We start from the raw sequence: 12,407 nt of genomic DNA, 5'->3' as shown, positions 1-12,407 counted from the left end.
GTCAAATTGTCAAAAACATATTGACAAAATGTTTTATTCTCAACAGTTATGTTAATTTGTTTTTATCTTTGTAGTATCACAGTGCATTTAATTTCGTATTTACGATTCTTATTGATAATTTACAAAGAAAGAGCTAATCTCTTTCTTTGATTTGATTTTGTTATTGGGTATTGATAGTTATAATGCCTTTGATATGTGAAAAATAATAATTAAACAGTGCTAAAAGACAGAATTTTGTTATAGAATAAATAATTTGATAAAAATACAAGGAAAATGACACCAGAAGAAGCAAGTTACGCTCGCGAAGACCTTTACGGCAGTAGTTATCAAAACCCAAGTAATCAGCCTCTAGATATCTGTAAGTATTAAATGTAAATAACTTTATTGTTTAGTTAGTTCTGTTATTAGCTGTATGTTTTATAATCAGAATGATTGTTTCTTACATTTTGATTTAATTGTGTATTGGTAGTGAGTTAAAACATTATTTTTTTCTTGTTATGGCAGCTCATTCTCATAGTATCAACACAATTCCATCAATTCGTGATTTTATTATATCCGAGGATATGTTAGCTGGTCAGAGACTCAATGGAAGGATGTCCAATGTTAGACGATTTTTTTGTTTGTTTGTTACGTTCGATTTTCTCTTTGTATCACTTATGTGGCTTATCTGTGTGATGGTAAGAATTTTATTATAAATTGGAAAACAATAATATCAAAATAAATTCACACTAAATAATATAAAAACGTTATAATTACACACATACAGGGTGTGCCTTAATGACATGCTAATATTTAAGTAGGCTTATTCTAAGGAAAAAACTTCATATGAATGTATATCGTAAACATCTTAATTTTGGAGATACAGGGTGGTAAAATAAACTTTTTCGTAATATTATCTCTTGTGTTATAGATATCTAGATTTTTTTTTGATACATAATTTTTTGATGTAGAAAAAAAATGTTGAATCTCTTTTAGAAAAATTTACCATCCTGTATCTCAAAAGTTCTGATGTTTAGGACATGGATTCATTTGAAGTTTTTTCCTAGAAATATTAGTATGACATTAAGGAACACCCTGTATACAGGGTGATCTAATTAATTTACTTTTTTAGTTAAATGGAGAATACATAATGAAAGCACTATCGGAACAAATCTTACATTATGATATACATACGTCCCTGTTTGATATTGTTCTCTTAGCGTTCCTTAGATTCTTAATTCTAATATTTTTCTATGCTATCCTGTATATAAATCATTGGATTATCATAGCAGTAAGTACCAAAAAATAAAGATCTATATGTGATTATTAAAAAAAGTCTTGAGTCAAATCAGCTGACATAAACTAAATGTTCTTTAATTTTTTTTAGTTGACCACTGCATTAAGTTGTGCATTTCTTATAGCAAAAGTGTTTATGTTTGATGTAAGTACTTCTTCTTAGTTTTATTGTTTATTTCAAGTATATTCAATGGTTGATAATATAACTGATTGTATTCAGGGTGGTCCGAACTGTATTCTGGAAACTTCGGCAGCATATTCTGCAGATAAAAATAATTAAAAAAGTTTGTATAAATTATATGTTCTAAAATGCTTAGTTTCAGAGATACAGGGTGTAGAAGTTATATTTTTATTTCGATTTTTTCAAATAATTTCTGAAGTAACGTCAATATTCTGATGAAAATTGGTGTCTGGGAGTTTTTTGACTTGAGAAATTTGATTTTTATGTCAATATGACTCCTATTTGTAGGGGGCGCCACCTAGGTGTGTTTTAAGTGTTTTGAAGAGTAATAACTTTTTCTCCGTACCTGTATAAAACTACTGAGTAAAAAAATATACATTTACGGATGGTTTTTACGTAAAAAAGGTCTCTTGGTAAAAATCGCTACGTGTAATGGTTTTCGAGATATTTGGATCAGTACCTGTCTTCATTGACATAAATTAAACGAATCTTACGTTAGACGCAAGGGATTTAAGACCAATTTTGCCAACAATTATGTACTGATGATTATCATGTTATATCAGCCATTGAATGAACTTTGCTAGAATTGTTTTTGTTGAATAATTTTTGTACATTAATAACTTATGATATATTAGGGAATGTGTGATATTTTTAGTGGCCTAAATCATCGCAGCCAGTCCTAGAAGTACTGCTAGTTCTCGTGTCTTTTGTTATTTCTTGGGGTCAAGCATGGTTTCTGGATTTCCGAGTCATACCCCAAGAGAACCATGCCAGTAGATACCTTATAAGTATGTGTATATTGATCAATAATTATACACCCTAATAATATACTCCTACATATAAAAGAATATATTGCGGCTAACGCATGAATTTTTGTCCCAATATTGAAGGATAGATATAGAATATTAATGCATTTCCCACATAAGTCTATCCTTAGGTGTTTCTCCTTCAATACGGGAACATAAATCCTCTCATTGCTTATATGGGAAGGCTGCAGTATATTCTTTGATATGTGTATATGAGATGACCATAATATTCGCCGTTTTAGCGTCCACAGAGTCGGAAAGGGCGCCTCTTATAAGACGATATGTACAAGGGCTTCCTTCTGTATGCACTGAAAGTGTCGGAAATTTCTATTCGCCCATGGGAACGCCAGAAGGATCGATGTGTAGGTTCGATCCACAACCGAGTACCTTTAGGCCTGCGCCTTTAACAAAAGAACAGGTAAGGATTTTCTGAAAAATCTGCGATCTGGTCATTGAAACAGCGTGGCGTGGATTTTTACTAGTGATGGGAAAAACCGATTAATTTCAATAATCGAGTACTCGAGTTTCAAGCGATTGCAGTAACCGAGTGATCGCTCGAGCGAAATATCACTCGTATTTAAAAATACGGTTTTTCACCCGTCGCTGTAAGTACTCGTTAACGCCAAGCGCCAAGCAGTAAGTTGCGTGCGCAAGGCACATATTCTTTCTGTGATGAATGGCAAGTAGGAAGCGGCGAGCGATTCGCTTGATTGCTTGGTTTAGTTTATTTCAAAGCATTGTCGATGTAGATCGTAAAATTTTGTCCCTCAGATACGCAACGGATAAATATAGGTATATACGGCGTCGTATAAATTTGCTACCTGCAATGTATATAGAAAATTCGTTCGGCTTTTTATCGGGTATGCCACATTAAAATCGGATTTAAATTTATTTCATTCTAGGATCGCTGGCGTTCGTCGCTTGGTGCTCGTCACTTGCATCGCTCGTTCATAATCGAGCGATGTCGGTTATTTCAATACTCGAGTACTCGAGCGAATTTTCGCTCGAGTTATCCCATCACTAATTTTTACCTGTAAGACAGTGATGCAGACAGCTTAAATGAATAATCAAATGTATTAAAAAGAGATAAAAGTTAGGTTGATATATTTCTTCTATGCGGTATTGTCGGATTTTGCATCAAAATTTCAAACTGCATTGCACAAGTAGGTGTTAACGAAAAATGTTGCATCTAGGGTTGGGACTTTATATTTCACAATTAGTTACTCACTTTAGTACAGCTGTAATATTTAGATTCTTAAACAACTGTCTAACAGAAATGAGCATTATTGAGTAGCTTAGATATAATGTTATCTTCGTTTATTATTTTATTTCTCGTACGAACCGGCAACACTGTGTGCCGCTTTTTATTTTGTCTCTGTCTGTCAACTGGTCGTAAATATTTATCTCTGTCTTATGTATTAAAGTACAGACCACGGAAATCGTACGAATACCGTATGATCGAAAAAATACGGCGTCCAGTTGGCTTGGAAATGACGATCGATGACATTTCCCACATAATCTATACTATTATATAAAATCCTTAAGTGACTGACTCACTGATTAATCACGATCCTGCTCAAACCACTCAACGTAAGAAGCTCAGTTTTGCCATACAGGTTGATTCTAGGGTGTAAAGAGGTTCGATAAGAAGGGATTTTTCGAAACTCGAATTCTAAGGGGGTGAAACCACCCCTCAAATTTTAGAATATTTTTTATTTAAAAACCGGTGAGTTTTTCGGAAAAACTCTTTAACACGTATATTTTATTTTGTTGTTTTACGTATTTTAAGATTTTTTATAAATTTATTCAGGGTGTTTTATAAAATATGACCATTGAGGTAATCACGATTCTGCTTAAACTGCTTGACGTTTAAAGCTGATTTTTGGCAAATGGATTGACTGTGGGGTGTAGAGGTACGATAAAGAGGGGTTTCTCGAATCTCAAATTCCAAGAGGGTGAAAAAATTTTTGCTTTGCTTTATCATCACCATTACAAATAATTAATTCGACGCGAACGAAGTGGCGGGTACACGCTAGTTTTACATATAATATTATAGCCATCGCCGACGCCGTTTTTTTTTCGATCATACGGTACTGTTCTGTTTTTTTTCTGTTATATTTTATGACATCACGCCGTTTAACTTCTGTTTGTACCGTGTGATGCATCCGAATAAAATACCAGCAAAAATATGATTTTCCGATACGATTTTTTTGTATGATTAAAAATGTCTTTAAAATTTATCTTATCTCTTTATGTCTTTCATTAATAATGAGTGAATCCTAAGAAAAAAATAAATGTTTTGTTTACTTTCAGGATTATTTCAGAGTTGTTTAGATAAATATTTAATAGTTTAGGTATTTTTTTACTTTTAAATAGATGTTTTAGTTAGTCATACAGGTAGAAATTGTATTTACATATAATTACACCGATTTGAATAAATGTTTATTTATTTAAACAATAGTACAGGGCGTGTAAAATTAGAAGCTTTCATTTTTTTGAAACAGATATAAACAGAAAAAATTCTAGGTTGTCACTTTGGTATTTAGATTACGGTATATTATTAAATTATATTTTTTTTACTATACTTTTATCTAAATATTTATAGATTTTTATCTATTTATATAACGTATGATCGAATAAAAACAGCTTCCAGTTGACTTGGAAATGGCGATCGATTACATTTCTCATATTATCACAGATTAGGTATCCTATAAGTATACAGATAAAAATCTTGTCCTTAATTCGTGGTACGAAAATTGTTTTTTATGACGATGTGCAAACGAGTAAAATTTCCTGTGCGTAAAAATAAACTCGCGTAAAATAACAATAAACAGCGTAATAGAGGGAAATCGCTAAACCGAATAGCGTGCATGAACGTTAATAAGGCCAGGTGTTATTTCCTTTACGTGAGGTGGTATTAACTCTCTTCATTGATAGTTATCGGATCGGAAAGAATTCTGTTCGCGTCGCGTCCGCTATTTAAACTTAACCTAATTTTGAATTTAAAACTTTGAAATTGTTTTGTTTATTAAGTATTTTAAAACTAAAGGGCTAAAGTGCTTATTTCCAGTGCTTTATTGTTCAACGTCTGCCAGTGGGTTTAGGGCAACCCTCAACAAATTCTCTTAGAAGGGCTAAGTCGTCATCTGCTGTAAACCTAAGCCTCTTTATAGGTTCTCTATTATTGGAAGAGGTGGAATCCATATTTTGGGCCATATTTATTTAATTAAAACTAATCTCAGCGACTTAAATATCAAATTACCTAATAAAACTAAAGTAATAATTCAAAACAATTCAAACATAACCTAAAATAAAAGATCTCGCCGGCCGGCCCCGGTTGTCAAATACCCGCACATGCCCATTTAAGCAATTTTTAAACGTTATTTAGAAATAGCGCTTGGTGTAATTGATCCGCAAATTATGTCAGGCGGTAACGTTATTAGCGGGTGTTGCGTTAAAAATTGACTCGCGCATAACGTAACCATAAGGTACGCGTAAATACTGCATGACGCTATTCGGTTTTCCGATATTTCTCTAATAACTGTGCCGGTCAGGCGCTGTGCACAATAAGTGGGCGTGCTATGTGCGCAAACTAGTAACCCAACTATTGCCCGATTCCGAAAATTGGAACCACGAAAAACAATAAAGAAAAAACAAAGTTTATAATCTGTATAATCTGTGATATTATTTTACATATAAAATGACAGCGATCTTCATTTCAGAGCCATCGCTGATGCCGTTTTTTTTCGATAATGTTTTACCATACGATCGAAAAAAAACGGCGTCAATTTTACAATATATACTAAATTTTGAATTCTGTTGATACCGCCCTGTATTTTAAGGGTTAATACATATTTCAGTAGTCACAAAACACTATATTATGCCCTATAAATTTTTACTTCTACTTTATTAAGATTACTACTTCAGTAGATCTTAAGCTTTCTAAAGATCTGTTCATTTTGTCACTTAGTTTTCCATCAAAGAATATTTTTATGGTACCTATATCAAAAATTATTTAGTTTTTTTTAACATGTTTCTTATGGATTCTAGGAGCAAAATTATAAGCATTTAGGAGCGCATGCTTTACAGAACACGTGGGATCTGTATTTGAAGACAGATTGGAAGCTTGAGAAGCATCAGGATCATGCTTATGTTTATATTAGAAAGGATCCGAAACTCGGTACTATATTTAAATTGGTGGTAAGTAATTTATTTCTGTAATTACTAGGGTTTCGGAGATGGCTTTTGACGTTTCTTACGTCAAAACTAACTCTCACAGTGGCACGTGTTGTACACGGTAAAGTTGGTCTTGCTCCAATCTATCGACATACCAAATTTCATTTAAATCGGACGATTTTTTGGTTTTGTCATTGATGATGGGGTTTCGTACTGCACGAAACGTCGTCTTTTTCTAGTTTTAGCTCCCTAGCTCACATAGGGACCGAGTTACGACGCTCCAAGATAAAAAAAAATCAACGTTACCGCTTTTCCTATCGCGTCTCGTGTGTCACGGCCTTCAAATTTTACTCCCATCGCGCGTAAAGAAGTTTTACTTAAAAAAAACGTCGTAGCGTCGGAGCACAGTCGCAAGAAATAGACCAAATGTTTTCGCAGAAAAAAAGTATCTATGGTAATCGCAAAACAATTTCCGATGCGCGTCATCAACTTTGAAGCGATGGCGGCAGCGCTGCCAGATTGTGATGGATTTACGAGATGAATCTTAATTTAAAAGTGACAAACAATATATTTATTATATCATTTTTTAAAGATTTTACGTTTTATTTTTAATGTTTAACTAATATTTTAATAAAACACGCTTTTAGATGCATCAAAAAACTTTTAATAAGAGTAACTTTAACTCTACATATATGTTTCGGCTTGTTAGGCCTTTTTCAAGAGTTTTTTAAGAACTAATCGTCTAACTACACTGTAACTATATATATATTTGCTATGGGGGGCAGAGAGTTTACTAATAGGGGTAATAAAAATGTGTTTAGAAATCCTTGTTGGTCGTTAACATTATTTTCGTTTTTAACAGATTTTAGTATTTCTAACTGTTCAATGTAATTTAAGCGTCTACCTTTTGTTTCTCTGTTAGTAACTTAATTGAGTTTTCATTAATTTTGTGATTATTTACTATACAATGAGTTGCAAGACCAGAACTATGCTGGAGATTATTAATAGACTTTACATGTTCTTTAATCCTTATATCTAAATTTCTACCTGTTTGGCCTATGTACACGGCATCACAATCATTGCAATCCACCTTATATACACCCGACTTATTTTTGACATTAGTTTTGTCATGTGTATTAATTAAATTTCTTTTATTTACGTTAATAGTTTTACATCCTATTTTATTGAGATTATTTGATATTTTGTTAGTTAAATTAGGAATGTAGTTTAAAAGTCGATAATTGTTATTGTCTTTAGAATTAGCGGAATAAAAATTTTTCATTAATATTTTCTTTTGTTTTTTCTTTAGCATATTATCAATAAGGGAACGCTTATATCCATTGTTGATGGCGATTTGTTTACTAATATTTAACTCTTTTTTAAAATTCTCTGGGCACAGTGGAAACATTACTAATCTATGAATTAAACTATGAAAGGGTGACATTTTGATTTGCCAGGATTGGTGTGATTGACTATGTATTACAGTGTCTGTGGTAGTGGGTTTTCTGTAAATATCAAATTGTAATCTATTAGACGGTTTTATAATTGTAACATCAAGAACTTTGAAAGTGGTGTAATGTGCTTATCAATCAAACTTACTTCTCTGACTACAGTCAAGAGTAATAAAGGATCTTTATTGTCACGTTCTCGTTCAAAATAGTTTATCAGGAAAGCTACAAGCTCTTCACTTCGACTGTTTAAATGCTTCGGCATATTCTCAACACACAATTTCAAGAAATACAATACAAAAACTCGAAAATTTAGTTCTTAAAAGAACTGTTTGTGCTTTAAAGTACAATTTTTTAAAAAAGACTATGAAAATAGGCAAATAAAAACGAGAATTACAAAGATTCAACGACAATACGATATTATACAAAATAATGACTGACGCATGACGTTAGGATAATTGTCAAATAATAAACAACCTTGCTGAAAACGGCGCAATCTGACCAACATAGCGATAACAAAATTCGGTTTAAACTAATTTTTGCAGCTTTAATCTAAATGAAATATCTGTTACAATCATTTGCTCTATAAAATAAAATGAAGAGCTGCTCGGTATCTTAAATTATACAACAAATTTCAAATTTTTTGCCAAAATTTCATTTAGTCAGGTTCATAGACTTTAGTGTCAATGTCGATATGATTGATGACGTGCCTCGGAACACGTTTTGCGATTACAATAATAGATTTGTCATAATTAATCATCACAGAAAGCATTTCAATAATAATTCCACTCATATGTTGGCTATATAGAGTCTGAATTTAACCAAATTGATGTCCTACAGGCCGAAATAAACTCATCGGCCAAATTTCTACTGGAGGAGCTCTATTTCAAGGTGCACGAGCTGGCAACGTGGAACTCAGCGGTCAAGGAGTCGCACAAGATCCAAACCATCGACGAATACACCGACATCAGCTACCAGATCTCTGCAGACGGCGCTGGAGGTCTAGTCAGCAGTAGGGACTTTGTCAGTTTGAGACACTGGGCCAGTATAGAAGACTGTTACGTCATTGCTTGCGTCAAAACCGACCACCCGCACTTTCCAACTGACAGTCGATACGTCAGGTGTGTATCAGTCCTTATAGTTCATATCAAATAAACTTTTAGTCACGTGATTAAGCTTGACCGGTACAGCGTTGCCGGTTTTTACATATTTTCTTTTAATCAAAATATTTTAGGAATCAGAATTATAACTCGGCTATTATTACACCTACGGTAATCATCAAAAAATGGATTGTTTAGCTATTCCAAAAGCTTCATTTTTGCTTTATATGAGTTTTGCGATAAAACGCAAGGTTTTCGAGTTATTTATAAAAATTGGCAAAAAATATGCAGTTTTTAGATAAAAAATCAACATTTTCAATCCTAAATAACTAGGAAAATATTAATTTTCTGAAAAAATGACGTGGCTAATGCCTGAATATGAAATACTTAGGTTGTATTCCGTTGTAAAACCAGGCGAACCAGACCGGTTAACTACGGTAAAGAGCGGTTCCTGAAAAATATCGGTTTGATACGTAACGGTTTGGTAAAATATTGGAAACGTTAAATGTTGACGTTTTCTAAATTTCAATAGCTCTATTATAAAATTTATCTTTTATGCATTTTTAATGTGCCTATTCTCTGCTTTTACGTTTGCTTCTTCTTTTCGATGGAGTTTAATTTTGAAAAGTACTTTATTAATAAATTGTTATGCTCGTTAGACAGCTCAAGTGAAGATTTGCAGGTCCAATATTAAAACAGATCAATAATAAATAAACAAATCTAATCAATATTTATATTTTTATAGGTTACAAAACATTCACGATTACTTGTTGTCTTGTTTTTCATGTTTTCTTTAAATGTTCCTAAAAAGTCATTCTATTTAGTTAAAAAATTATTTACCTTTACTGCCCACCTCCATTGCTTTTGGATGTAAATAATTACAAATTTTAGAAATTAAATGAGAATTTAACTCGAACTTCCAATATTTGCTTGATTTCTGTCACAGAAATGACATTGATTGACAAACAAAACCAGAAAAACCAGCATTCTCGCGCTGGTTAGTTTGGTGACAGTTATAACCGAATTTTTCAGGAACTGTGTTCCGTAATAAAAAAACTTTTAGGAAACCGATAGAAACGGAACATAAAACCATAACCAAGGTAAGCAACGGAATACACCCCAATTTTATTTTTTTATTTGATGTAAAAAGTCCAATGAATTGTTTACAGAGGTGAAAATGGCGCTGGGGGCTACTTATTACAACACATAGAGAACGAACCGAAGAAATGCAGGTTCACATGGATCCTGAACACGAATCTAAACATAAAAATCCCCAAGACTTTGCTAGAGAAAGAAATGGTCAAAATGATGTTCTCCTATTTAAGAGACCTCAGAACGCACATTTCGAAAAACGGATAGAGGTAACGTTGATCTCATTTTATACAGGTTAAGTAAAAAAGTGATTTTTTGAACGTCGGTGATTTTTTTCTGTGTGAATTAAGTGTATATTTAAGAGTAAATGGAATTAGATGAACAGCAAATATTTAAATCGTTTAAGATTGCCATTTGCATTTGAACGTTTGAATACTGGAGATACGTAAGAGGTTTTTACCCTAGATTATATATACTTACGTGGATAAATAAACGCCATAAGTTTAGCATTAAAAAATATGTCTCCAACATCACGACATGCCATTTTCAAACCTTCTTTATTGCCCTTATGAAACGTTCAATAGGCTTGCCTTTCTCGAGGACCTTACTTTGCGCATGCGCATTAAAAGGTGCACGTATTTCCAAAATAATCACAATTTTATACGGTTTAGAAAGTACAAATTATACATTGTTATGGAAACCAACTTTTCATTGTCATCATATTGTCATAATCATATATGTCCACAAAACATCCCCCTTTAGAACTTCGTCTGTCATGTTAAGAAATGAAAGTAAATAATAAAGCGCCTCTCGTGTTTGTTCGCACTCAAAAAATTTCAATTAATGACTGTATATATTTTAAATATATTTTTTAAATTTACATTTTTTAATTGTAAAGTAATATATTACATTTAAATAGAATATATTACATAACAATTATGTCAATTACAGGATTACAAGCTTGATTTCTAACATTTTTTAAATAAAACGAATTATAAAATTTCGATATATTATGTATATTTGTCGTAGGTATGAAAAAAGTAAAATATAAAATGGACAAACGCTTACTTACATTGCAATAAAACTTCCACTTTTAGTTTTGCAATCCAAACGCAATATTTCTATTTCACAAATAAAAATATCCGACAACACTAAAATCACTGAAACTTCCGTTAAGCGCGACCCTTTGTGTCAAAATTAGATGATTAAATTTTCGCAATTTTTACACCATTTGATGACCGGTGGCGCCTCGAGTGTTTGTTCGGGCGGTTGGGCTTTTACTCCCGCTTATGGCCATTAAAGAAAAAGTTCTAAAGGGGGATGTTTTGTGGATAAATGGAAGTCGTTGATATGTTTGCGACAGTTTCTATAGTGATTTACTGATCCACGTAAGTATATTTATATGATCTAGGGTTTTTACTGTTAGATTAGTTGATATTTTTGCATTTTTAATCCATATTCTTACATATTTACTACTATAAATTATAAATATATTTAATATATTTTTTAATTTTTCCATGACTATAGATTTTATATATTATTTATTCAAAAACTCTTAATACAAAAAATAAGAATATGGCAAATATCATTAACTAGACAATAAGTCAGACTTCTCTTTGTAGTTAATGATATTTGACGTCAGCGTTAAATTAAAAAAGTGAATGCGAATTATTGAGGGAAAATAATAAGTTGAATAAAGTGGCGATAAAGGCTGTGTTGCCAGAATTACTATTTTTAGTATACATACAGTATCATCATATAATATTTTTCAAAATATAACTGTATATCATTTGAGACACCTATTTTGGAAATTTAAACATTGTTTGATTAGTCTGCCAGTACATTTATTATATTTATATTTAAAAAATCAATATACTGCATGATCGAGAAAAAAAAACGGCGTCGGCGATGGCTATGAAATGAAGATTGCTGTTATTTTATATGTAAAATTATATGGGGAATGTCAACGATTTTCTCGATCATACGGTACTTACAGTCCAAATAATTCTAGGAATTGGCTTACAGTTACTAAATGTACCATACGATCGAAAAAAAACGGCGTCAGAGTTGCATTGGAAATAAAAATCGTAATTTCTAAACTAACTTGCTGTGCTGTTGCCGTTTTTTTTTTCGATTATACCATATCTTGGGACTAAGGTACTTTATTAGAGTTTAACGAAACGCTTACCTATAGCAAAAAATAAGGGTTATGAAAGGTAACACACTCTTTTTATTATGCTAATTACACTGTATGAAAAAAAAACGATGTCAGAGTGGCTTTTGAAATAATAATCGATGATAATTTCTGTTGTACCGACCTCTATATGTT

At 32.2% G+C, this 12,407-nt stretch overlaps 1 protein-coding gene across 1 annotated transcript; it reads left to right on the top strand.

Moving 5' to 3' along the window:
• Positions 1 to 27: 27 nt before the first annotated feature.
• LOC115880414 (steroidogenic acute regulatory protein-like) lies at positions 28 to 10,651 on the top strand. The gene is made up of 9 exons (XM_030897605.1): positions 28 to 358; positions 505 to 677; positions 1,112 to 1,270; positions 1,367 to 1,420; positions 2,112 to 2,244; positions 2,505 to 2,680; positions 6,313 to 6,462; positions 8,727 to 9,007; positions 10,156 to 10,651. Exons 1-9 carry the CDS (start codon positions 274 to 276, stop codon positions 10,343 to 10,345), a joined length of 1,401 nt encoding a protein of 466 aa, XP_030753465.1. The 5' UTR covers positions 28 to 273; the 3' UTR covers positions 10,346 to 10,651.
• The last annotated feature ends 1,756 nt before the right edge of the window (positions 10,652 to 12,407 follow it).

Source organism: Sitophilus oryzae, unplaced genomic scaffold (genome assembly GCF_002938485.1).
Source record: "Sitophilus oryzae breed Bouriz unplaced genomic scaffold, Soryzae_2.0 scaffold_1621_pilon_pilon, whole genome shotgun sequence".
Taxonomy (NCBI): domain Eukaryota; kingdom Metazoa; phylum Arthropoda; class Insecta; order Coleoptera; family Curculionidae; genus Sitophilus; species Sitophilus oryzae.
The sequence above is the reverse complement of the archived record's forward strand: the minus strand, read 5'-3'. Positions and strand labels throughout refer to the sequence as shown.